A 26,387-nucleotide genomic window follows, 5' to 3' on the forward strand; every position below is an offset into this window, starting at 1 on the left:
GCCTGGCCATTCCGGAAAAGTATAGGACAGCTATGGCTCGTCACGTGACAATTTCTAAGGACCCCAAATCGTTGATCAAGCGTTTCGGATGTTTGAAATGCAGGAGCAAGTCGATGGTATAAATTGTAATCATCAATCCAGTTGAAATCTCCAACATCCCGATTCCTACAGGGGTAACGCATTAATGTGCATTAAGTAAATACGTACAAATATCCAGTCATTAGATAATTTCTAATCGTAAATTATAGCTTTACGTGTTAACTGGCGGGTAACTTCCTACTTCAACTATGAATGAACCGGTTGCAAGTTGCTAGTTAGCTACCCAGCTAGCTACTATTGTTGTCTTCTCCAGCTTCATGTATATGTGTGATTATTAAGGACTTCCGCGCATTGCAGTGTCTTATTACTGGATCGTTTATGTTTTGTGTTGAAAGTATATGAACAGCCTAATCTCGTGGTTAATGTTTGCTAGTGGATAGCTAGCCAGTTAACATAAGTAACGTTAGCAGTTTAAGTTAGCTAGTGCGCAACTAAATACGTCTTCAGATGAGTAGCCATTTACCTTATAGTAGTTGTGCAAATATGCATTATTGCTGCCTCTCACATGTATGCACCCGGCACACGACGATTTCGTGAATTTGGGCTGTTGCTTTCAAAGGATGATGTATGAACTTTGTTAGCCAGCTAACTAGGTAGCTGATTTCTTTAGCCAGCTAACAGAGTTTTAGGCTGAAAGTCAAGTGATTCAGGTCCTGTTACCTGTTTACTGAGCCCATATTTTTGGTCCCTGGATCTCTAGTACCCAACTTTGCCGTGAAATGTGAGGAAATGCCTATGTACGATTGTGCGACCTATTTAGCTAACGTTATCTGTTCCATTCCTTCAGCATCAGGTGTTGCTGTAGCTTCTCAACTTCTAGAGATAACTGAGGAGAGGCATTCGTCATGTTTCTGTACAACTTGACGTTGCAGCGAGCCACGGGGATCTCCCATGCCATCCATGGAAACTTTTCAGGTTGTTACCCTCTTCCTTCTAGCTACTTGTGCAAAGTGTTCCTATTCTTTGGAAATGTTATTGTAACAGATGTATGTGTTGTACACCCATAGGAACCAAACAACAGGAGATCGTTGTCTCAAGGGGAAAGATCCTTGAACTTCTACGGCCAGATGCCAATACAGGGAAAGTTCACACGCTGCTCACCATGGAGGTGTTTGGCATCATTCGTTCTCTCATGGCTTTCAGGCTTACTGGAGGAACTAAAGGTACGTGCAAGAAAATTGTTTAAATGGTTGTGAAAGTACTAAGCACTGTGTGTCTCCGTTCATGTGTATGTTGGATAAATGGACTGCAGATAATTAAATTTCTCTCACCTGTGAATAAATAATGTATTTCAATGTAACCAAATTACCACCACACGATCCTGAAATAGAGGTACATCATCACAAACCAAAATGATTGGGACCATGTCTTAAACATGTATGATCTAATTAGGGTAACTTAATTTCCATCACCGTTTTATCATTTGAAAGAGAAAGAAAACACTTTAGTGACCAAAGTTGTTAGTCTAGTTACAACTATAAGTAGCACTGTAGTAGCACTAACCTGACGTACTACAGTGTCCAAATGAGCGTTTATAGCTGGATGCACTGCAAGACACCTAATGACTTCCACAAGGACACATACACAGATCAGTATCGTGTATCAGTATCGTGTAACAGTGAAGGTGAAGTCTGTTCATGCTGTAGAAGTGATGAGATTTTCATGTCTCTTCTCTGACTTGTAATCCTGGAGAGAATGTAATCACCTCTGATCTCAGCATTTATAGCTGGATGCCTCATATCAGGATCATGTAACAGTGAAGGTGAAGTCTGTTCCTGTTATTGCCTTCGGTAGGGTGTTTGTGCCTAGTAAGGACTGTTTCTAATCAATTTTTCAATGTTGCCTTAACAGACTACATAGTGGTGGGCAGCGATTCAGGTCGTATTGTGATCCTGGAGTATCACCCATCCAAGAACATGTTTGAGAAAGTGCACCAGGAGACTTTTGGCAAGAGCGGCTGCAGGCGCATTGTGCCGGGCCAGTTCCTTGCTGTGGATCCAAAGGGCAGAGCTGTCATGATCGGTAAGGTGTTGGAAATGAGGTCTAATGTTGAGTGTTTGCTTGATTTAATTGAAATGTGATGTAGTTTGTACACAGGTCATGGACTCACCCTTAGTGTAGAGGTGTCCTTGTCCCTGAAGTTTTCCCATTTTCCCTTATTTTCAGATCAGTTCTTAATTGATTTTCCTGCTTTTCCCTTGCATTAAACAAGTGAGGTATATGCTGAAATATTATGCTGTAGTATTGCCAACTCTCATCACTGCATCTGTTTACTGTTTTTCACAACTTTGTTTGCATAACCTCTGGTAAAATGCACCCAAACGTGACACATTCTCACAGCAGAAATGGTTAGAGACAGTCAGAGAAATACTTCAAACTACAGGTGGTGTGGTGTGTTTTTAATTTTTTTTCATTGAAAGTAGATTTTCAGGTGTTTGTGAAGTCCTTTGCAATTCAGTGATGGTAATGGTAGTGTTGTCAATAGGACCATATTTCCACGTGTACCTACTGTGCACAGCCAGTGATGTGTTGTTTAGGATTCATATGAATCATGCACAAATCCATGCTTGCATACATCAAGTGCTGCAGAAGTGATGAGATTTTCATGTCTCTTCTCTGACTTGTAATCCTGGAGAGAATGTAAACACCTCTGATCTCAGCATTTATAGCTGGATGCACTGTGAGACGCCTAATGACTTCCTCAAGAATACGTACAGCTGCTTCATCAGGGCTTTCAGGCAGTACAGACAGTGAGACTTTTTTAAAAGATCAGGGGTCGCTTACCTGGCTCCTGGCAACATACTGTCCAGCAGCATATGGTTAGAACAAAGCAGCAAGCAGAATGTAAATTGTAGTGCAAGTATTCTATGCGGTTCACTTTTTGTACAGTTAAGCGAACAACAGTAGTTGTCTGGATGCGTCGTCTGTTGAAACAGATGTTTTGATACTAAAGCTGCTGTAAATGACACTTATGATATATTTTGGAATACCTAATCTAACTGCCGGGAAATTCTGATTAATATGAGAGTGGAAGTTGTTTTAAACAATGGTCTGTTGGAAATTATCAGCTTTAATTTCAGTGCCTGATTGGGTAAAACCATCATGAAACACCCCAGACAGGTGCATTCTTGCCTGTTAATTAAGTTTATAGTGCACAGTGAAGGTAGCTGGTTGACAGGTTGGCACACCCTGGATTGTGATGGTCTTGATGACATTTCGACCTCTTGACCTTTCTCTCTCCCCCTCCTTCCTCACCTGCAGGGGCCATAGAGAAGCAGAAACTGGTGTACATCCTGAACAGAGACGCGGCCGCACGTCTCACCATCTCCTCCCCGCTGGAGGCACACAAGGCCAACACGCTGGTGTACCATGTGGTGGGGGTGGACGTGGGCTTTGAGAACCCCATGTTCGCCTGTCTGGAGATGGACTATGAGGTGAGAGCAACTGCAGTAATGAATTGGAGTAATGAATCCAAATAATGGCTGTTTGAAATGTGCACTTTCAAGTTCTGTTGTAAACAGCAGATGGAGCAGTTTCCAACATCTTCACAAATAGGCTTTTTTTTTTAAGGTTGTTTCCACAATGGTTAAACATAGCCTGTTATATTAAAGGCTGTCCATTGGCCTTTTCTTTAAAGGTTTTTACAATTTGTTCACAGTGACTCTGCATTTGTAAATGTGTGTTCCTTTTAGAGCTTTTTAAACATCTCTCCTAACATGGAAACCTGCAATAGTATTTCATATCTCATTTCTATCGATATTGAATCAGAAAAGAACCAAATTGGATTGAATCAAATCGTTAGCTTGGAATCGAATTAAAACGGGACATCTGTGCCAGTTCCTAGCCACCTACCCAGTTTGTTGTGCATACGGTGTTTGAAGGGCCCTACGTTGTGTATGATTCTTGTGCACAAATTCAGGGATGTGTCATTCATGTTTTTCAAGCACCCAAGGTCATATTTACCTACATAATAAATGGCAAAATGCCATGCATGCATACGCACTCATTAAGTGCTGGAGAAGTGATGAGTTTCATGTCTCTTCTCTGATTTGTGTTCATGAAGAGAATTTGAACACCTCTGATCTTGGCGCGTATTGAGCAGTCATCATTAACTACTGTAGTCACAGTTAAAAATCCTTTACAAAGAAATGCTTGAGTGTGAAATGGTTTTTTTAAAACCTTGGTACAAATGTTTTTTTGTAGACAGGATGGGAAGTAGGATAATTGTGATTGTCACACATATACCATACTCCAAATATAAACCTTTTAAGGAAATATGCAAAGGCCCTGGCTTAATGTCTGTGTTTGTGTCGTCTCACCCAGGAGGCAGACAATGACCCCACCGGAGAGGCCGCTGCGAACACGCAGCAGACACTGACCTTCTACGAGCTGGACCTGGGCCTCAACCACGTGGTGCGCAAGTACAGCGAAGCCCTGGAGGAGCACGGCAACTTCCTCATCACAGGTTTAGTGACACTCTAGCAGTATCTCCCCTGTATCTGTGTGCTACTTGTGTGTGCTGGTTTCCAAGAAAATTGCGCTCTTCCTTTCGATGTCTACCGGTTCTTATTATAGATGATCGTCACATGTGTATAAACTTCACGATGAGTTACATTTATACCTATTTGTGTAGAGCAAGTTCCATTGATTGGGTACAGAAGTTATCTCAGTTACTCCATTTTATGAATTTTCACTTCACTGGTTAACTATCGGAGCACCTTGTGAAAAAGAAAGAAAAGCTTTCACAGCATGACATTACCAACTATATTGCCAAAGAACACTAGCAATGCTAGCAAGTTGTAATCCATGCCGGCTGTGCTGCTGTTGGTATTTAGTGTTTGTTGCCTTTTGGGTAGTTCTCTTGGTGGTTTTAGACATGAACTACTAACTGTTGTTCTAAAGAGTGATGGGGAGGAAACATGCAAGCCAGGGGGGCACCAGGAGTATGCCTAGGAACTGTTGCTGATTAGCCAGGCTGTCCACGCCAAAGTGGTTGTGCAAGTAATTTTGATTTGGCTCAATGGACACTGGTGTAACGGACCATCCATGGAAGTAGCTGAAATTCAAAGCATTTCTGAGGAGGAGGATATGATTCATCAGAGTGAATCCAGTATTGGTTTTGCTATTCCACAACTATGTTAACCTGACGTACTACAGTGTCCAAATGAGCGTTTATAGCTGGATGCACTGCAAGTCACCTAATGGCTTCCACAAGGACACGTACACCCCCGCCCTCAAATCAGTATCTTGTAACAGTAAAGGTGAAGTCTGTTCATGCTGCAGAAGTGATGAGATTTTCATGTCTCTTCTCTGACTTGTAATCCTGGAGAGAATGTAAACACCTCTGATCTCAGCATTTATAGCTGGATGCACTGCAAAACCCCTAATGACTTCCTCAAGAATACGTACAGCTGCTTTTAAATGTGCTGCTCGTCATCTCCAGAAGTCTGAGGCAACATGTCTCGAACAAATTGGTATCTTTAGCCTTGTATAGCATGGTTTGATTGATTTTGTTTCTATTTGCACCCTCATATCAGGATCATGTAACGGTGAAGTCTGTTCCTGTTATTGCCTTCGGTAGGGTGTTTGTGCCTTGTAAGGACTGTATCTAATCAATTTTTCAATGTTGCCTTAAAGCAGCAATATGGAGTTCTGTTCCAAAACTAGTAAGCTAACTCCCTAAAAGGCATGCAAAAACCTTGCAAACACCACCAACAGCCCAGCTGACACTGATAGAAGCTTGCCAACACATTAACTGGTGTCTGTTGGCAGTTTAGCTGGCAATGCCATCAGGGTGTCCGCTGGGTTTTAAAAAGTATTAAAAGGTGATAAATCAAAATTGCCAAATTTAAGGCCATTAAAAGTGTTAAATGTAGTTTTAGAGTTTTTTTTTTTTTTTGTTTTAAATAGGTATTATTTTTTCAAGTGTCCTATTCTGATTGAAATTCTATCTTCTAAAGTTTGTGTTAGTTCGTTTAAATGCGGGCTTTAGCAAAGCTGGGCACATAATCAAAGATCTTCCGTATCAATCCTGAAGTCTCAACTTTGTATGTTTGATGCTGACGTCATATTCAGTGGTCGTTCGACATCTCAAACACTGCGCGCTTCAACTGGGTAGCCAACTGGCTGGCTTACGTTTTTGACTTGCTTAGGCATATCTTCAACGTCCAGACAACTATCGTCGTCGTCATGGGCAAATGCAAGTTTTCTGACAGCTGGGTGTAGTAGGGAATAACCGGCAGGCTTATTGTTCGGTTTGTACAAAAAACATCAATGTCAACTGGATGGGAGCTAATGCACTTCGGTCGCATATGCAATCCACTAAACATAAAAATGGAATGCGCGGTCGGCGAGAGCAGTTCATTCTACCACTCTGCCAACTGTCTGTGCTGCTGCACCACCACCACCGAAAGCTAGTGCCACGGTACAAGCCAACGCTACGGCTCCAGCAACTACGTCTGACCTCCGGGTGACTATGGGCGCCACACCAACACTGCGTGCGGAGGCTCTTTTTTGCAGGGTGTACCAGCCTGTTACACAGAACTACATAGGTTATATCCTGGATAGTTAAGGGGGAAAACACAGGTGTTTATCTGTCCTTCACATGACCATATTCATACCATATTCATGATGAAAATGAATTTGAGCATGGTACCTAAACTAGTTGCCTATAAAACCATATCTCAAAAAGTGCCAAATTGTTGCATAGTGTTACTTTAACAGACTACATAGTGGTGGGCAGCGATTCAGGTCGTATGTTGAACAAAGGTCCAATTCAGACCAAAATAGGCAAAAGACATCAACTCATTAATAATGTTAGGAAGGTATAAAATACAAAATAAAATGCTTAAATGCACATGCTAACATATCCCCTATGATGGCACTTGGTCCAATAAAACAACAGGTAAGTCTAACCGAGTGCACTCATTCCTAGTGACAAGCACAATGACCTGGACATATGCCTTCCAGTTTCATTATATAGATGCCATAAATTGGCATGTATACATTCACATTGAATGTATATATCAGGAGTATCATCATTAAAAAGTAATCTGACCATGTTGACTGTGATTAATTGTAAGGTAATCACCACCTTGATTTTAAAAAAAAACTTTGTACTGTTACTATGTGTCTGCACCAGGCCTGTGGTCCACCAATAGGCATCTAACCTTTCCTTAAATTCCAGCCTTTTTAACTGCTTTTCTTATCATTGAGTTCCTCTGACTTAACGGCTCCCCTGCTCCCACCTACAGTTCCTGGAGGAGCAGACGGCCCCAGTGGAGTGCTCATCTGCTCTGAGAACTACATCACCTACAAGAACTTTGGGGACCAGCCTGATATCCGCTGCCCCATCCCACGCAGAAGGGTGAGTGGTGGGAGGCAGTTGTGGGCATTAGGGGTCTTATATTTAGTCCTGATAGCCAACGATGTCATCTGGATGTGTTGCAGAAATGATGAGTTTTCTCATGTCTCTTCTCTGACTTGTGATCCTTGGAGAGAATTCAAACACCTCTGATCGCAGCACTCCTCTTGGCTAGCGCATTAGATTAAAGCTATCTGAGCTGAAGTCGGATTGAATAAACAATCCTTAATGGGTGAAGCCCTATTGGTGCATCCTTAATGGGTGGAGCCCTATTGGTGCATCCTTAATGGGTGAAGCCCTATTGGTGCATCCTTAATGGGTGGAGCCCTATTGGTGCATCCTTAATGGGTGGAGCCCTATTGGTGCATCCTTAATGGGTGGAGCCCTATTGGTGCATCCTTAATGGGTGGAGCCCTATTGGTGCATCCTTAATGGGTAACTGTGTAGGCGATAAGGCTCCATATTATTGGTGAATGTCTAATCTTGAAAAATGACGAGTTGTGCATCTCTGTCTATTGCAGAATGACCTTGATGACCCAGAGAGAGGCATGATCTTCGTGTGCTCAGCCACACACAAGACCAAGTCCATGTTCTTCTTCCTTGCCCAGACGGAGCAGGGAGACATCTTCAAGGTCACCCTGGAGACTGACGAGGAGATGGTAAAAATGGAAAAGAATAAGTGAATTAATGTCTTTGAGAGAGAAAAAAATAAGAGAAGCATTTCACAAGTTGAATTCATTATGGAGTTCACCAAGATGAAGATTATGATAAGCATAGTTTATTCAATTGTATCATCGAAGTTGAAGGCTCTGGCTAGCTGAGGTCTCTAAATAAATACTCTAAATATTTCCTGATACTGATACGTGGGCCCCGGAAAACATGATGATTTCTCATGTCTCTTCTCTGACCTATTACTGGAGAGAACATGTATGCATCTGATCACCGCCCACAAACGCAATACATGGCGATTTTGAGAGGCTTGTTTACTTGATATAGGAATGATGACATTGAACCTGTTCACTTTTTACATTGTCAAGGTCACAGAGATTCGGATGAAGTATTTCGACACCATCCCTGTTGCATCAGCCATGTGTGTGCTGAAGACCGGCTTCCTGTTTGTGGCCACAGAGTTTGGCAACCAGTGAGTAAGCGGTTCTGTCTATGTGGTTAAATGACTGTCTGGGCATCAGCACAGTTGGACTAGACCACCAAGTGGCTGCCCATATTGGGTCCATATTGTTTATGGAGGAGATTATGAATGTTGGTTACCGTTATTTGCTAGCCTGAGACTCTCAAGGAGTCGGAGTTCAAACTGTACATGCTCCTATAATCCAAAAAAGTAGGAGGCCTATAACCTTTGAGAAACATGACCTTTAACCTTTGAGAAACAGGTTTTTTTTTTTTTTTCAATCATTCTATGTCGAGGGGATTTCTCAGTTAATGTCAACTTGACCTTGCAGATCCTGCATATTACTTGCATCAGCCGTATACTAACTACAGTGAGGTTTATATTAATTCAAGTGTGTGTGTGTGTGTGTGTGTGTGTGTGTGTGTGTGTGTGTGTGTGTTTGTAACCTTCATCAGCTACCTATTAGTTGCTCATCTGAATAGTTTTGGTGTTTTGTGTGTGTTAGTTACCTTTACCAGATTGCTCACCTGGGCGATGACGACGAGGAGCCAGAGTTCTCCTCCGCCATGCCACTGGAGGAGGGTGACACCTTTTTCTTCCAGCCACGACCCCTGAAGAACCTGGTGCTGGTGGACGAGCAGGAGAACCTGTCGCCCATAATGTCCTGCCAGGTGAGCGCTGGGCTCAGGGTCAGGGTTAGGGTGCACCTACGCACTCATGTTATGGATCCGCATCAGTGCCAGTATTCACCCCCTTAAACGAATCTGGTATCAACCAGTGTGACGCTCCATGTTGCATACTACTGTGTCCTTTCCACGATGGGCATAAAACTTTGACATTACATTTTTTTAGGCGATGCTTACCAGCATCTTGAATACTTATGACTTTACTGCAACAATAAAGCTGTTGCCTACTGAAGAAAATGGTGAACGTAAAATTCGACTGGCCTTTCACTAATGAGGTGATGACCTGAAAACCTTTTTTTTTCCTCTTATGTAAGCCTGTTTCATTTCCCAGAGTGCAGGCTCTACTTAATATTTACCAGAAGAAAACATGTTGCATAATCATTACTGCTTTCATTTTCAGAAATGGCCATTCTGTTTGACTTGGCAATAACATTTAATACTTTCATAAAGATTTTTATCTGGTCTGGGTTATGTCGTGGAAGTCTGATGATAACCAGTCTCATTTGAGATCAGTCTTATAAATTAGATATTAGTAATAATTGGAGTATAGTTTATTGCACTTATGCAGAAGGATCAGAAACACACTGAGTGACAAGCAAGCAGTCTGTGAGAATTGGATGAATTGCTCGGTTCTATTTAACCAGTACAAAGATAAGAAGGAGACCATGGAGTATCAAGGACACACAACCAGTCCTCCTTAGTATTTCACATGGCATGCTTTGCATGATGACATATGCAAATATATTACAAACTACGCAAATTGCAAATCACTCACACGCATGTAAACACGCACACACACTCCCCACTTCTGCACTTTGATGTAATTTGGGGGAGAAATAGTGGAATGAGGTTGCAATTTCCTGTCAGTGGTGTTGTTTAAAAAGACAGTATGAGACGTATGATAAGATTGGCAGAAATCCCACCCATATTTGACTTTCCCATTGTCTTGTATTTCTCTTCATCCAGTGTTTTTTTTTTTTTTTTTTTTTTTTTGTGGAATACATAGAGATGCATTGCTTTTATATGAAGGAAAATCTTGTTTTGCCACAATCTTCATCTGTGTTGCTGAACTTAAACAGGATGTTTTCGTTTCGACACATCATTCTGCAATATTATGGGCAAAAAAAGGGAAGACTACATCCTGTGGCAGCAGTGTCACTTAAAATCATTAGGACGTACACTGCTGCATACCGTAGCCCACCAGGTCTTTCAGCCGTATCTGATCTGGTCTGGTGTCAGCAAAGGGGTACTTTTCAGCCGTCCCTGATAGTGGTCCAGTGTTGCCCTCACACAACTTTGAGTTAGTTGCAAGCCTTTAATGAAATCCTTGGTGTTTCCTTAAACATAGGAACATGAGAGCCACACTAAGGATGCAGATTTTGCATTGCCAAATGACAAAGAACAAGTATTAAGTATGAGCGTATGCAGCTTTTCTGTTGGTGGGGGGGGGGGGGTTGGTTAAGCTAGCTACTGAGTGTGAGAAGCCTATATTTGCTAAGTCATACAACTAGGAAAACACCCTTTCATCATGCACACCATCTTGTCATCAACACTTCATCCAAATGGTGCAACACCTAGCCCCTCTACTGAGCTCTTAGTCATACCTGACCATCAGAGGTCTGCCCACTGTCAGACGGTGGAGGTGCACTGACGCAGCTGTGGTTGTGGTTCAGTGTGTTGGTTTCGAATAAGCGTGAATAAACGTCAGGTCATGTTGAGGTTCTCAGTTTGCTTATAGACTATACTCTGGTATAGAGAGGCCAGTAAAGATGGTCATTTGACTAGCTCTATGTAGTTACTTTAAGTCTTCATTTCAGTTTAACAGAGTTTCATTTGCTTTATGCAAGCCCAAAGACTTGTGTGTTTGCATATCCTTTTAATGTCTCTTGTCTGCCTGAGTGCAGCTAATGGTGCCATTGAACTTTGTCCCTCTGCTGCCGTGACCTCTGTCTAGATTGCTGATCTGGCCAATGAGGACACTCCCCAGTTGTACGTGGCCTGTGGAAGAGGCCCCAGGTCCACACTAAGAGTGCTGAGACACGGGCTGGAGGTATGTTTTCATCGACGTGTGTGTGTATACTAGTATGAAATACCTCTGTGTGTGTGTGTGTGTGTGTGTGTGTGTGTACCGTTGTCACATCTACTAGCAAGGTGAACGACTTCCTGGAAATAACACACATGCATACACACACACTGTCCCACCGATGTTTGATGTAAATCTAAATTTCCCAAGGAACCTTTTTTGTTGTTGCAATCAAACACACACATATAGAGAGACCCATGTCAACTGCTGATGTAAGTATCTGAATCTGGGTTGTCTCTGTAGGTGTCGGAGATGGCTGTGTCCGAGCTGCCCGGTAACCCCAATGCTGTATGGACGGTACGCAAGCACGTGGAAGGTACTACAGTTTCTTTGAGCCTCCATTTCCACTCTGAACTTTTGCCTATTGCTTTACACGTGTAGCTCTCTTGGTTTCCTTCTGCCCCGAAGTTACCTTTTGTAGCATTTACTGAATTGCTGTGATGTCACAGAGTACTAAATCATGGCCATGTTTTGATGCCTATCTAGTTTGTCTGTTCAGCACCTATGGCTTATTGAGCGTGCGTTCATTGGCAGAATCTAGCCATTCCTTTGAATGACTGCAGGCATGACGGATAAGAACACTAACAGGACTCCTGTAAAAGTCTTTGATATGGATTCATTCCACAGTGCTGAGAACTTGCATTGCAGTTTGTGTTAACCAGAGGAGTTGCCTAAATGCTGCAGTGAAATTAAGCCTTTGGCTGTTCAGAGGGAGAGACGGCTGCACTGTTTGTATTACAGGACGAGACGACCACAAAATTAGAAACGGAGAAAGGGTTAAAAACACAAATCTATGAAACAAACTTAACTGAAATAAATGTTAATGTGATTAAGACTAGCAACAGCCAAGAGCCTTTGTCCAATGATATAATTAATATCTGTTAGGAGTGACCTCGACTTTTTTGTGGAAGACTTAATGCTGGGCAGCTTTACCCCTGCAGGTGGGCTTTATTGCAGCTTTATTGCAGAGTATTTGTAATGGCGAAAGTGAGAACTGAAAGAACTCTCAGATGTTGCATCAATGTTTCCCCAGTCACGCACACTAGTATTCATATCAAGTAGCCCGTCTCTGAATGGTTCTGTGGTCCCAGTGCAGCTGTCTTGACAGGCTTCTTTGTTGCAATGAACTATGGGTAAATGCATCTATCCACGGACTTCCCTGAAACCATGTGACTCTTGTGAAATCTTGAAGGGGCCTGCACGTCCGGCAGGGAGTTCCTTAGGGAAGCAAAGGGAAGAAAGAGGTGGCAGGCAGAGACAGAGTACTAGGTGTGCTCTTGCTCATGCACATACTTGCTCACAGTAAGCCATTACATTCTTCTGACATGCAAGTGTCAACCAAGCAGGTCCCACCCAACAGACTGCTAAGCTAAATTAGAACAACCGTCTCCCCATTTCTGCGAACACTTTTAAACAAGAATCTATGATGGCTTTGTGCTTTTGTTTTTGCTCCTGCGTGCTTTAGCATTCACCATTGCACCGTCTCCCTCATTTGACTTTGGTCAATTCAACCATTGACTTTCGAATTCAATTCAACCATCCTGTCTGCTCACTCTCTCTCTTGCTGCCTCACACTTTCAAAATGAGACTGTACCGTTAACAGGAGATTATAAAGCTGGATGGCCATTTTCACCTACCTGGGTGTTTACTATGTTAGACTGGCCCCCCATTTCCTATGGCAGCCTTGAGAATGGAAGAACTCCAGTTCATCTTGAACGAGTTGCAAGTCAGGATTAAATATCAGAATTAATAATATTGACAATAAACAGTAATCCAATTAATCTCATATTGATTTGTATTTTGCATCTATATATCTCTTAATTAGACTTGGGTTCTAATGTAAGAGTCTCTGGTCAAGTGTCCTGCCGTCTGGAATTCTGTGTCCTAGGGATAGCAGGAGGTGTGATGGAATGTGTGCTTTCACCTTTTATCACGGGTCATATCAGACTGCCATTGTTCTATTCTTTATATCCCCACAATCATTTTTTTTACCAAGTAATCAGGACTGTTTTGATCATAAAGTTTGTTCACAGCTGGATCCACTAATTAACAACTTTTAAAATCAACTCTGATACAGGAACTTTTTGTATCAGAGTAGATTTTCATGTAGGGTCGGGGCTATTGGTTGACAGTCCTGTTTTGGATACTTAAACCGTTTCATTGTCTTATCAGAGATCATGTGAAATCGTGCTCTCTCCCTTGGTGCGCACCACGGTAAAGAATAGACCTGGTTCCTGATCGAAAACCATCCTCTTGACTGAGTCTCCATGTATCTGTGGTTTTAGAAAATGACCATCAATCTTTCCCTTGTTGCAGCTGTATAAATGAACTTGCTGGTCATAAATGTCAACTTATAAATGTTCTTGTGGTCATGCTGCTTTTTAGCATGATAACAGAAACTTCACACCCTTTAGCAAGCGAGTCTGTGGTGTGAGTTTAGAAGTGTTTAGGGGCTTTCTGGTTTGTTTCTCACTCCTGTTCATTTGCGTCACAATCGCAGATGAGTTTGACGCCTACATCATCGTGTCTTTCGTCAACGCCACACTGGTGCTGTCCATCGGAGAGACTGTCGAGGAAGTGACGGACTCCGGCTTCCTGGGTACCACCCCCACCCTCTCCTGCTCGCTGCTGGGGGAAGATGCTCTGGTGCAGGTAAGATGGTGTTTCCAAGGAAACTGTATGCAAGTTTATAATACGTGTCTGGTATAATTCCAAAGATGTCTCAAAAGTTTGCATTTTAACCTCCCTTTTAAAATCAATGCATTTAGTGCCGATCTCCATTAGTTAACATGTACAGATGCTACCAACTGGACAGTATCTGTTAATTAACTAGTATATTGCCATGAACGCTTATTAACCGTCTCATTTGTTCCACCCTGCAGGTGTACCCAGATGGCATCCGTCACATTCGTGCAGACAAGCGTGTCAACGAGTGGAAGACCCCGGGCAAGAAGACCATCGTGCGCTGTGCCGTCAACCAGAGGCAGGTGGTCATTGCCCTGACGGGAGGGGAGCTAGTGTACTTCGAAATGGACCCAGTAAGTCCTCTCCTGTGTGTGTGTGTCACTGTGTTTGTGTCTGTTTGAAATGTTTATAGTAAGCCTCTGCGGACAGCTGTCAACGAATGCCTGCTGACAGATCGGGCTTTGAAATGCTGATAGCTGGAACCAGAAGGGAAATTAGTGATTTCCCTTGGATTTGTGTTCACACAGTAGAAGGTGTGACCTCTTCCCGCCTAATTAGGCAACGTCTTGGTTTCCGTCCCAGAAGGAGGCCTAGAAACAAAGGGTTTTTCCTGAATCTTTGTCTAGATATGGTTTGATCACTGGGCATGTTCAAGTCATTGTGTGAAGCCAGTGTTTGTCAATTACAAACTGAAACGCTACCATTACTGTGGCCCAAAAATACTGCATCCCTAGTTGATGCACATTTAATCTCTTACCTTCCTCCCTCCTATCTCCCGGTCTCTCTCTCCCTATCCACAGTCAGGCCAACTGAACGAGTACACAGAGAGGAAGGAAATGTCTGCTGATGTAGTGTGCATGAGCCTGGCCAACGTTCCCCCAGGAGAGCAGCGCTCCCGCTTCCTTGCCGTGGGACTGGTGGACAACACCGTCCGCATCATTTCCCTCGACCCCTCGGTATGCCTAAGACGCTCTCTCTCTCTCTGTGTGTGTGTGTGTGTGTGTGTGTGTGTGTGTGTGTGTGTGTGTGTGTGTGTGTGTGTGTGTGTGTGTGTGTGTGAGCAGTCCTGTACGGCTCTGGTTTTGGTCTAGGTTTCAAGGGAAACTTGCACATAATGGCCTTGGAATGTAAGAAGGTCATTTGCAGCTCATAGGGTGGGTGGTGGGGGGTGGGTAAACAAGTTTGTTTCCTCCTATGCTGTCCAGGGCTGGAACAAAGCCATGGTGATGAGTTCAGGACAGTGGGTGAGAAGAGCTTACACCCTGTGCTGGAGCCTTATCATCTAAGGATAAAAACTGTGGAAAAACTGATCTCCATCTAGTGTCACACTGTGGGGATTTCCATTGGAATTTCACATGAATAATCGGAGTAGGCTGGCATGGGGTAGTCTGGCAGATTAGGGCCGGTCCGTGGGCGTGTAGTGGTCTCCGTGGTCAGTCGTCCATTTGTTAAACAACAGGAAATTATGGTTTCAGGCTCGTTCCATGTGAATAAGTCTGTGTGGTAACCGTTTGAAACCCCTCCAAGATGACACTTTTAGGGAAGCAGGAAGCTTTCTATTCCTCAATAAATTGAGGTTCCAGGAAATAAGTAGTTCATTTTATAAAGTTAGTGAGCATTTGGCTCTTTTTTTTTTTTTTTTAATAATATATACTTACTCTCACTGCCACCTAATTATATTTTCCTTCACTTCCTTTGTCTCTGCTATGTACCCTAAAAAAGAACCGGTCTTGGATCTCCTTTGCTTCTCCAGTACTGAAATTGTATCCCTCCTCCTCCTCCCTATACAGGACTGTCTGCAGCCGTTGAGTATGCAGGCCCTGCCCGCACAGCCCGAGTCCCTGTGCATCGTGGAGATGGGCGGCGTTGAGAAGCAGGACGAGCTGGGGGAGAAGGGCACCATCGGCTTCCTCTACCTCAACATTGGCTTGCAGGTCTCATATATACACACACACACACACACACACACACACACACACTCACAGTTTAAACAGGCACACATGCTTACCCTCATTGCCCACACATAACCGGCAATGAGTTTTCCACCAAAACTGTAGAGGCCATATTTATGAATGGTGTGTAGCCTGTGTGTTTCTGGTCAACGGCTAAGCAAACCCTTCTTTAACATAGCTTGTATGCGCACAGCTAAACAGCGATGATTAGTGCAAACTATGTACGATGATCACCTGTTTAGCTGTCCACGTCTAACTTGGCAAATCGCACGATGATCAGCTTTCAAAGTGAATGCATTTGGGGCTTAATTTGGATCACCTGATTAACGTACAATTAGCCAGGCTGGAAAAGAGAACATTGGCCCTACATGTTTCCTGGCGTTATGTAACTGCCATACGAGTCACATAACCTCATAGCCCAACATTCAGGCTGCTATAGAAATTGTAAGCTGTTGCGTTCATTTCACAAATTGGCCCCACAGAATCCTTGCTGGTGGTGAATATGAAGCCTAAATGATGAGGACAGAGCTAAATTGTGACACCATGATGATGGAAGTGGTTTATGTTATGGTGTTAGAGTGTGGGTTGATAATTGGGCTATTAGGTTTTTATCACTAATAGGGTTTAGAGTTTCTAGGTCCTTTTTTTTTTTTTTTTCTCCTTACTGGTTTTAAATTGTTTCTTGTAAAACCTGTTTATCGTTCCTTCTGACATGGTGTCCATTTGCTCTGCATTTTTTCGTTTCTATTTAGGCTATCTTTTCCACAAGTAAAACATTTACTTTACAAAAGGTGGCTGCCAACCAATAATGACAACCTCATATGAGGTGTTTGTAGAAATGTGTACTGATCTATGACCACTGAACATGGTGATGAATCTTTCATGTCTCTTCTCTGACTGTGCTGGAGAGAGTTTTGTTGTTTCTGATTTCAGTGTGTGAATGTGCACACACACATCTGTAAAGGTATGATGACTGGGCAATGAGTTACGCCTTTGAATTCTACAGAACGGTGTGTTGCTAAGGACCGTGCTGGACCCGGTAACCGGAGACCTGTCTGACACACGCACCCGTTACCTGGGCTCGCGACCAGTCAAGCTCTTCCGAGTCAGAATGCAAGGACAGGAAGCTGTAAGTACAGACTTTGAGGCAGTAAATAAGTTAGCTGTAGTGTAAAGCTTGAATGTATGTTTAATTCTGTGAATTCACCTCACATCTGAATCCAATCAGTCCAGATTGTGTCGTGTGTGTGTGTGTGTGTGTGTGTGTGTGTGTGTGTGTGTGTGTGTGTGTGTGTGTGTGTGTGTGTGTGTGTGTGTGTGTGTGTGTGTGTGATGACCTCTCATGGTTAACCTCTCACCCTGCTAGGTGCTGGCCATGTCGAGCCGCTCGTGGCTGAGCTACTCGTACCAGTCGCGTTTCCACCTGACGCCACTGTCCTACGAGACCCTGGAGTATGCGTCAGGCTTCGCCTCCGAGCAGTGCCCTGAGGGCATTGTGGCCATCTCCACCAACACACTCAGGTGCATATACACATCTACAGATGTCTGACTCGGCAGTCTACAGTTTAACAGTCAAACATCCCTCACCACTGGTTTCTGTTGACTCACTGTGCTTTTTACTAAAATGACATCCTTTGTGAGCTGATGACTGTTAGGTGAAAACTTGAGTGATTTATCTCAGCACTCCGGAGTTGTAGATCAGTATATTTATTCAGTAACAATTGCAATCGGGCTCACTTACAGCACAAGGATAAGACTGAAGCAATTTTATGGCACAGGGTTTATATACTTAAGATTTATCTAATTCTGACACCATAAATGCTTCTAATGTCCGCAAGAATAGCCACGCTCGACTACAAGTCCTTTTGTGTCATCCCAACTGCGCTTTTTGTAATGCAAGGATGTCAGTTTTACACAGGGTAGAACAAGCACAGTTCAACCCTTATCACCTCCTGAGCTCACCCAAGCAGACTAAATGGTGTTGGCACCTAATAATCTTAAATTACACACAGAGAAACACAGAAAAGCCATGTTCCTGCTTACATAAGCACATGATTCATACAAGGTAATTATTAATCCAAGGCACTTGATTTAATGCATTCTTAAATCATGAACAGTGTTTCGAAAATTAATTCTATCAATGACTAAATGTTAACTCGGTCATAAACTCAAGTACTTTGATGGGATGTTGTATAACAATGAAAAACTTTTAAGTACTAAATGTCCAGCATCCAAAATGCATTCAGAAGAAAACCTGCATGGATTTTATTACAGCATGTAGTTGAATGGTACAGACCAGCTCTCAAAGCTCAGACTATTTCCCCATGTAAGATATACCCAACTGGACCCCACCATTTTCATAAGAAGACTTCCTTTGGTGATGCAATTGACAGTTGTTTTAATGGAGGGTGAAAGACACAAAATTCTTCACATGTCACACTCTTCTTGTCACAATTTCTTCTGTGTAGAAATCCTACAAGATTTCTAAAAGTTCCAAAAAGTTTCTACTTGGGTACTTTCACATTTGAAACAAGTGGAACGTCATGGGAAGTGGGGAATCGGAATTCCATTTAGTCATTTTCTTTTTATCTGAGCTGATACATCTGCTTGAGAGATGATTCTGAATCACCCCCATGTGCTTCTCCACCTCCCTGCTTACTTACTGTAACGCCGTGCTCCAGTGAGCAGAGATGACGAAAGCGTGAGAGAATTCAATAACACATTCATGTTGGTGTCTGCAGCGTGTGGTGGTCTGGGTTTCACACTCTTAGGTCCTGAATTTCCCTGCGGGGATTAAAAAAAGGGTCATCTTATTATTTGGTTTTAGTTGTTTGTGTTCCTCACATTGAGAAGTGGAAGAACTTTAAACAACAGCAAAAATAATGAAGCATTTTCTGATCGCCCTTATTAATTGTCAGTGAACACCAGCTGCAAAGAAACTTAAGATAACTTGAATAGAAGCTAGCATGGCTATGAAGAAGTTAATAAGGCAACCATTATATTCCGTTAGTGCTGCTGTTGTATTTTTTTTTTTCTTGTGTGTTGCTATGACGAACAGGATTACCATGTACATTCCATTCCCGCATTATGACTCAAAGCCTCTTTCCCTTGTAGGATTTTGGCACTGGAGAAGTTGGGCGCTGTGTTCAACCAGGTGGCCTTCCCCCTGCAGTACACGCCGCGCAAGTTTGTTATCCACCCCGAGACCAATAACCTGGTGCTGATCGAGACGGATCACAATGCCTACACAGAGGCCACCAAGGCCCAGCGCAAGCAGCAGATGGCTGAGGTTTGTTCCAGTCACTCAGTGGTTGCCATACTGCAGCTGTCCGCACACGCACATCTTATTCACACATCTTTTTTTAGATTCACACGAAAGGCTTCACCCAGTTTTGACTCACACATTCACACACACATATTCACACATTCGCTCCTTTCTGGGAACGCCATGAGTAACAGCCATATCTAAGGCAATGATAAATTGACAAACCCCCCCCCCCCCCCCCCCCAGGCGTGCAAAGTCAGAGTTTGTCAATTTAGTCATTACATTTAAGTATTGCTAGTACATTCAATGGAAGCGGCCTCTTTCTTTGGAATGAGACATGCTTTCATGGGTTCACCCATGCACCAACGTGTATTCACACAAAGATTCTTATGGTTTTTAATGAACATCCAGATTTATCACCGTTGCGGAGCTATTGATGAACCACCTGTTGTGTAACTTGCCTGTGCCCAGGCAGGCTTTACTAGGCAGTGAGTTATAGTCCTAAGACAATGGTCACAGTATTGGCTCTATGAGCTGGTCAAAGGGCAGCTTTCAAACTTTTTTCACATTAACATATCATCGTGTAGAACCATGTTCCTATTCCTGGGTTCCTATTGGGTACCTTCTAGATAACTGAGGCAGGTTTTATTATGTGGCGATGAACTATGGTCCAAATAACCGCTGCAGATTAAGGAAATTTGAATGATAGAATTGGGTTTATGGCAAGGAAATAAAAACATCCTGCATGAATATTCCTTGACCTGTGCACCCCTCACCCCGCAGGAGATGGTGGAGGCGGCCGGCGAGGACGAACGGGAGCTTGCGGCGGAGATGGCCGCTGCCTTCCTCAACGAGAACCTCCCGGAAGCCATTTTCGGGGCGCCCAAAGCTGGCGCTGGCCAGTGGGCCTCACTGGTGCGGCTGATCAACCCCATCCAGGGCACTACTCTGGACCTGGTCCAGCTGGAGCAGAATGAGGCCGCCTTCAGGTGAGCAGTGACGGGGGGACCAGAACACAGGTGGACATAAGGGGAGAGAATGGACACGGGTTTCTTTTGTCATGGGAAGGATGAGGTGTTGGCTGACCACTCTTAATTATTCCAGGCTTAATTATTTGCATTGTCTGACATTGTGGGCCTTCATTTAAGATTGACATTTTCCATGAACATTTTTGGTATAAATTAATTTTTTAATGTAAAGTTTGTTTTGGTTGCAAGAGCAAGTTATATTCAGTCAATCAAGTCACTGAACTCCTCATTTACTAATACTGGTAAATTCAGGTTGACACTAAAGTGTCATCTGTGCTCTAAACAAATTAGTTGTACGAGTCCAAACCATCTGTGTTGACATATCTGGCATCTCCAATGTAAACATATGGTTTGCTGCCCTTAGAAGCCACCACACGGATCCAAACTGCCCTTCCCACATTACACTTGGATCATTTTCATTCCGGTAGCAGCAAAATGTGAAGAAAACAGTTTGCATGTATAAAACGGGAACGTAAAGGGTAGAAATGTTTTTAGGATGTTAATTCAGACAGACCAGACGATGAAACTAATTCAATGCGCCATGTTATAAAATGACTGCCTGTCCAGTTAGTGGAGTTGAAGTATTGATGATTCATAATCATGAGTGTTATAGTTATATTTGAGACATTGTCATGCATAATGGATCTTCACCTTCTAAGACTGTTCAGAACAAAAACAGGAATGGGAAATTGCACACAATGACCTTTTTGTTTTTATAGCCTAGTTATGCAAAACATAGTTTTCCAACAATCCCTAAAAAAAAGTATTCAGTTATGCCTGTGACAAACGGCTTCAGCAGGTGTTTGTTCATTCATTCATTTAATTCCCTTTCCTTGCTTTATTCTCTGTCCACTCCCTTTTTTTCACCTTTTTGGACTCTGGTCTCTCTCTCTCTCTCTCTCTCTCTCTCTCTCTCTCTCTCTCTCTCTCTCTCTCTCTGACCTGCTGTAGTGTGGCCATTTGTCGCTTCGCCAACGGGGGCGACGACTGGTATGTGTTGGTGGGCGTGGCCAGGGACATGATCCTGAACCCTCGGTCTACGAGCGGCGGCTTCATCTACACCTATCGCCTGGCGGGGGGCGGAGACAAACTGGAGTTTGTGCACAAGGTGAGCGGAGCTGCCGGATTGTGGGCCCAGATTTGGTTCAGTGTGGTGTGGAAAAACCAACCCCTCCCACTTTGGTCACTGTTTACCTTCAGTGGTGGAAATATGTGATATGCTCAATCCAAACATGCAGCCTTCAGTGTGGGGTAAATCATTGAGGGTCATTAAATCAACGTAATGCTACAATATAATGTTTTCTCTGCTTGGCACTGACCATCTTGCTGGTTTCGTGAAGTGTTCACCCATCTGCTTGGTGCTTTTGTAGACCCCGGTGGAGGACGTCCCGCTGGCCATTGCACCATTCCAAGGACGGGTGCTGGTGGGAGTTGGGAAGCTGTTGCGCATCTACGACCTTGGCAAGAAGAAACTGCTGCGCAAGTGTGAGAACAAGGTACGTGGTGTGTGTGTGTGTGCACTCAGGGAAGAAGAGTATTGTCAGTCCAAGATGACAATGCCTTATCCTCTTCCTCAGCAGAAGTGTGTGTGTGTGTGTGTGTGTGCGCGTGTGCGCCCCCAGAACAGTTTCAGTGTATCGAATCCAACCTCCATCTAATGGTACCATTTGCTGACAGTTGTGGTTGCAGCCTCAGCTGTGTCCCACACAGACTGTGAGTGCACTAGTTTGTCAGTGTGACCACACAGAAACAAACAAACACACACACGGCTCCCTTTGTTTCATAACACAACCATAGTAACTGAGGATGTTGAGTTAGTGGTGGCAGACTGGTCTGCCTTAACTCTTCCCCCAGTAGGCAGACGTCCTACTCTCCCCCACGACTTTCCTGCAGGGCTTAGCGCTTTGGCTCCTGAGTCACGGCATGGCAGACTGGCACTGCCCAACGACACCAGCATAGCACTGGCATGTGCCCATGTGGACGTGTGTGAGAAGGCCTTTACTTGACCTTGTTGTTTGTTTTCTTTCACGTGTGTGTGTGTGTGTGTGTGTGTGTGTGTGTGTGTGTGTGTGTGTGTGTGTGTGTGTGTGTGTGTGTGTGTGTGTGTGTGTGTGTGTGTGCGCGCGCAGCATGTGCCCAATCTGGTGACTGGCATCTACACCATTGGGCAGCGGGTGGTCATATCCGACATCCAGGAGAGCCTGTTCTGGGTGCGCTACAAGCGTAATGAAAACCAGCTGATCATCTTTGCAGACGACACTCACCCGCGCTGGGTCACCACTGCCTGTCTGCTGGACTACGACACCATGGCTTCTGCTGACAAGTTTGGCAACATTAGCATTGTAAGTATATGTTTATTTGTGTGAGTGATGTGGTATAAGCAAAATGAAAACAAGTGGGTTTAGGTTTGTTACATGAGCCTGTGTGTGGCAACACCATCACTGAAACATCAGCACTTAAAGTGTGTGACTACATCAGTGTGTGTGTAGAGCAATAGAAACTGTGTGTGTGTGTGTGTAGAGCAATAGAAACAGTGTGTGTGTGTCTGCATGCTATATGATCTGCCCACTCCAGACCACTGGGACTCTTTTCTGAGTCCTCATTGTTACTGATTTATTTGCGCTGTGTGTGTTTTTTTTTTTTTTTTTTATGGCTGAAGTGCAAGTTGGTAGAAGTGACTCGCATAATGACTCGCTTCACATTTTACATCTAAGTGGTATGGAGTTAAGGGTGTCTTGTAATGATATCATCTTGCATTGCCTATTGTGTTGGTGAATTAGTCACCAAATTCCACTTTTGTCCTGGGCTTCATTCAGTGAGCTCTCACTAATTAGAAACCATGCAGACACTCTTACGAATGACGAACTCTTACGAAATGTGAATTTGTTGCAATGCAAGTCAGTGCACTCTGCCTTTTTAAAATGTATTTATTAATTGCTCAGTGAGATGTTTATTACAAAATGGACGGAAAGGTCATGTATTATCAACTGAATAAGTGGTCATTATAAACGTTGCACATTCTGACCCATTTTTAAAATCCTTACAGTCAGTATTGCTATTCCTGCAAGATAATATGGTTGTCAGGCATTACATCTGATCATCTTTCCCTGCAGGTTCGTCTTCCTCCCAACACTAGCGATGATGTAGATGAAGACCCCACTGGAAACAAGGCATTGTGGGATAGAGGTCTCCTCAACGGTGCTTCTCAGAAGGTACCTACTCCACTCTGGCTCCTTGTCCTCTGTTGCCCAGTTCTCTCAGGAGAGGAAACCCAAAAACAAAACGAGCTAGAAAAAGCCCCCATCAGCCCCCGTCATCAGAGGCTGCCGAGATGGCAGCCCCCGCAGAGCATCTCCCCAGAGCAGTTCCCACAGGATGGCTTCTTGCCCCCTTGAGTGGCTGTCTGCAATGGGGTCGTGGTCTGTGTGTGTGTGGGTGTTTTTGTGTGTGTGCTTGTCTGGGTGGATTAGGCGGTAAGCCACACTCTCCCGCCCCGGTCTGCCCCTCTCCCGTCTGGCCTATTCCCAGAGCGGGTCACCCGGTTCAGCCCCCAGGCAGCTGGGCTGCTTGGCCAGGCCTCGCCTCAGCTTGCCTCGTTAGGGCCACGAGCAGCCAAGAGTGCTCCGTGGAAATGTTTAGGTAGACACTTGGGAAATTCCCTAGAGTGTGTTTTTAGATTTTTATGCAAGTATGACGGTCTGTCTGCTACAGCAGATAGTTTGTGTAGGCTAAGCAAAATGTGTGTGTGTGTGAGAAGTCTGGAACCGAGTGACTTATGACTGTGGGTTTGAGGTGTGTGTGTGTGTGTGAAACCAGCATTTTGCCTAAACATCTGGCCTAAAAAATGTCCTCCCTCTATGGCTGTACCCCACCCTCTTCATTTATTATTCAGTCTATTTTTCCCTTCTTGTGTACTCTTCCCCCTCCCTTTTCCCTATGGCTTACACTCTCCTTGTCTTTCCCCCAGGCAGAGGTGATCATGAACTATCACATTGGGGAGACAGTGCTGTCCCTGCAGAAGACCACACTGATCCCCGGAGGCTCCGAGTCGCTGGTCTACACCACCCTGTCAGGGGGCATTGGCATACTGGTGCCCTTCACCTCCCATGAGGTACAGCAGTGCCATGGCTAATGTCAACCCGAACCCCCCCCCAGGGGGAGAGTCAGGAGTGTTTGTCCTTATTCGAGTCATTCAGCTAGCATGAATTTCCCTCTTTCTTAGATTTGTGGTCAGCAAGAGCATTGTAAGTAAGATGAAGCATGTGTAATTTGATGAATCAGTTCGGTGGGGGGGGGGTTCTTGATTGCCTGAGTCAGATCTGCTAGCCTTTTGAAAACGCATTATCTAATGTAGAGGAGAGAGAGAGAGATGTCCTGTACTGTGCTTATCTGCTGGTGATGGGTGTGGGCTAAGTGGATGTGATTTGTTTGCCTTTCCTCCAGGATCATGATTTCTTCCAGCACCTAGAGATGCACATGCGTTCCGAGTTCCCTCCGCTGTGCGGCAGAGACCACCTCAGCTTCCGCTCCTACTACTTCCCTGTGAAGGTAAGCGGTTGTATATGAACAGAAGTGTACAGACGACGACCATGACTCCTGGTGTAAACAGATCAGATTTCAGTCACTGCCTAATTCTAAAACAATACGTGCATATGTTGGAACATGGTCTGAAAGCCATGCATACTGAGGTGTATGTGTATGCATGGACATCAGAATCAAATGTGCTTTTAACCTTCCTAAAGGCCGTTTTTTTTTTATTTGTATCAAACGTATTTAGAAAAGGTGAGCAGAATAATATAGGGCCTTCCATACTTCTCGCATTGTGATTAGCTGAAAGGCACTGTAATGAGTGTCATCATCTGATGGCAACATCTTACAAAATTGAGTGGTGTACTCCACTTCCTCAAAGAGCAGTTATTCTGAGCTCTTTAAAAGTGAGATGCTCCCTTGCAGAAACCTAACTGCATGCATGCGGGCCTGACAAGATTGACTGTGTGTGTGTGTGTGTGTGTGTGTGTGTGTGGGGGTGGGGGGGGGGGGGGGGGGGGGTCACATGCTCACTCACCCACCCACAACTCTGACGTGGAAATGTGTTTGCCTGGCATTTCGTTTTCTAGGTGAAATGAAATCGAAACGGGTTCAAGTATTTTCATTAGGTTTGGCTCAAGTTACCTTTTTTTTTTCTTCTTTTTTTTGTGCCTAGCCAAATGGTGGTGGTGGGGGCGTTCTCCCTCAGCCATGACTTTGTACCTTAGAAAGAATGTGTTTTAATGAACTACACAAGGCCTGTGGAATGGATGTTACTATTATGAAGCTGCTCTCTGGTGCAGATCTGCCTCTGGCATGTGTGCGCTCTCTTTCTCACACACACACACACACACACAGACACACACACACACACACAGACACACACACACACACACTTCCACCTTTCACTGTTTGCACAACAGTTTGAGGAAAACACTTACACAGTCGCACTTTTTTGCTTTTAGAGTCTGTTACTTGACTGGCTGTTCCTCTTTTTCTGTAGAATGTGATTGACGGGGACCTGTGTGAGCAGTTCAACTCCATGGACCCCCATAAGCAGAAGAGTGTGGCAGAGGAGCTGGACCGGACGCCCCCAGAGGTCTCCAAGAAGCTTGAGGACATCCGCACACGATACGCTTTCTAAGAGAACACTCACACATACACTTTTGCAGGATCTTAGGACTTTTATAAACATTTTTTATATGAAATGTAAAACGGCCAGTACGGGTGGCAGTTTTAACCGTGACTAAAGTAGTGACCGGTTTCTCATCGCTAAATTCAAGCTTTTTTTGTAGTGGAGTCTGCTCATTCCTTTGGAAACTCGCAAGGAAGAAGTCCACTTACTGTGATGCTGAAGCATGAGACATCCTTTCACATACACAGAACCGTCAAAGTTGTGTTTTTTTTTTTTCTTGTACGTAATGAGGTTTGTGGTCTTTGCTAAATTGTCTGCTGACTGAGTGTCTCTGCCCTGCTATGTCGTGCCAAGCCATAGGAGAGCAACTGTGCCGCACGCCATGGTAGATTCCCGGAGCCATCTTGTAAATAAAGGTTTTTTGTTTTTTTTAAA

The 26,387-nt window shown here is 43.9% G+C and overlaps 1 protein-coding gene and 1 non-coding gene across 3 annotated transcripts; both read left to right on the forward strand.

Annotated features, from left to right (window-relative positions):
- The first annotated feature begins 45 nt into the window (after positions 1-45).
- Positions 46-26,387, forward strand: sf3b3 (splicing factor 3b, subunit 3). 2 transcript variants are annotated; one of them, XM_031564365.2, is made up of 27 exons: positions 46-195; positions 887-1,014; positions 1,107-1,262; positions 1,951-2,121; positions 3,361-3,533; positions 4,423-4,564; positions 7,353-7,465; positions 7,984-8,121; positions 8,500-8,603; positions 9,097-9,262; positions 11,232-11,327; positions 11,604-11,676; positions 13,861-14,012; positions 14,243-14,398; positions 14,846-15,001; positions 15,836-15,979; positions 17,004-17,126; positions 17,364-17,518; positions 19,112-19,286; positions 20,046-20,251; positions 21,242-21,398; positions 21,661-21,786; positions 22,420-22,632; positions 23,404-23,502; positions 24,258-24,401; positions 24,734-24,838; positions 25,821-26,387. In XM_031564365.2, the coding sequence occupies exons 2-27, from the start codon at positions 945-947 to the stop codon at positions 25,959-25,961; spliced, it is 3,654 nt and encodes a 1,217-aa protein (XP_031420225.1). In that variant the 5' UTR covers positions 46-195; positions 887-944; the 3' UTR covers positions 25,962-26,387. The 2 variants fall into 2 exon arrangements, with proteins under 2 accessions (XP_031420225.1, XP_031420224.1); XM_031564364.2 differs by having other exon boundaries at positions 46-173.
- On the forward strand, positions 8,334-8,407 carry LOC116220088. The gene has a single exon (XR_004163464.1). It is a non-coding gene; the product is annotated as a small nucleolar RNA SNORD111 (small nucleolar RNA).

This window comes from Clupea harengus, chromosome 3 (genome assembly GCF_900700415.2).
Source record: "Clupea harengus chromosome 3, Ch_v2.0.2, whole genome shotgun sequence".
Taxonomy (NCBI): domain Eukaryota; kingdom Metazoa; phylum Chordata; class Actinopteri; order Clupeiformes; family Clupeidae; genus Clupea; species Clupea harengus.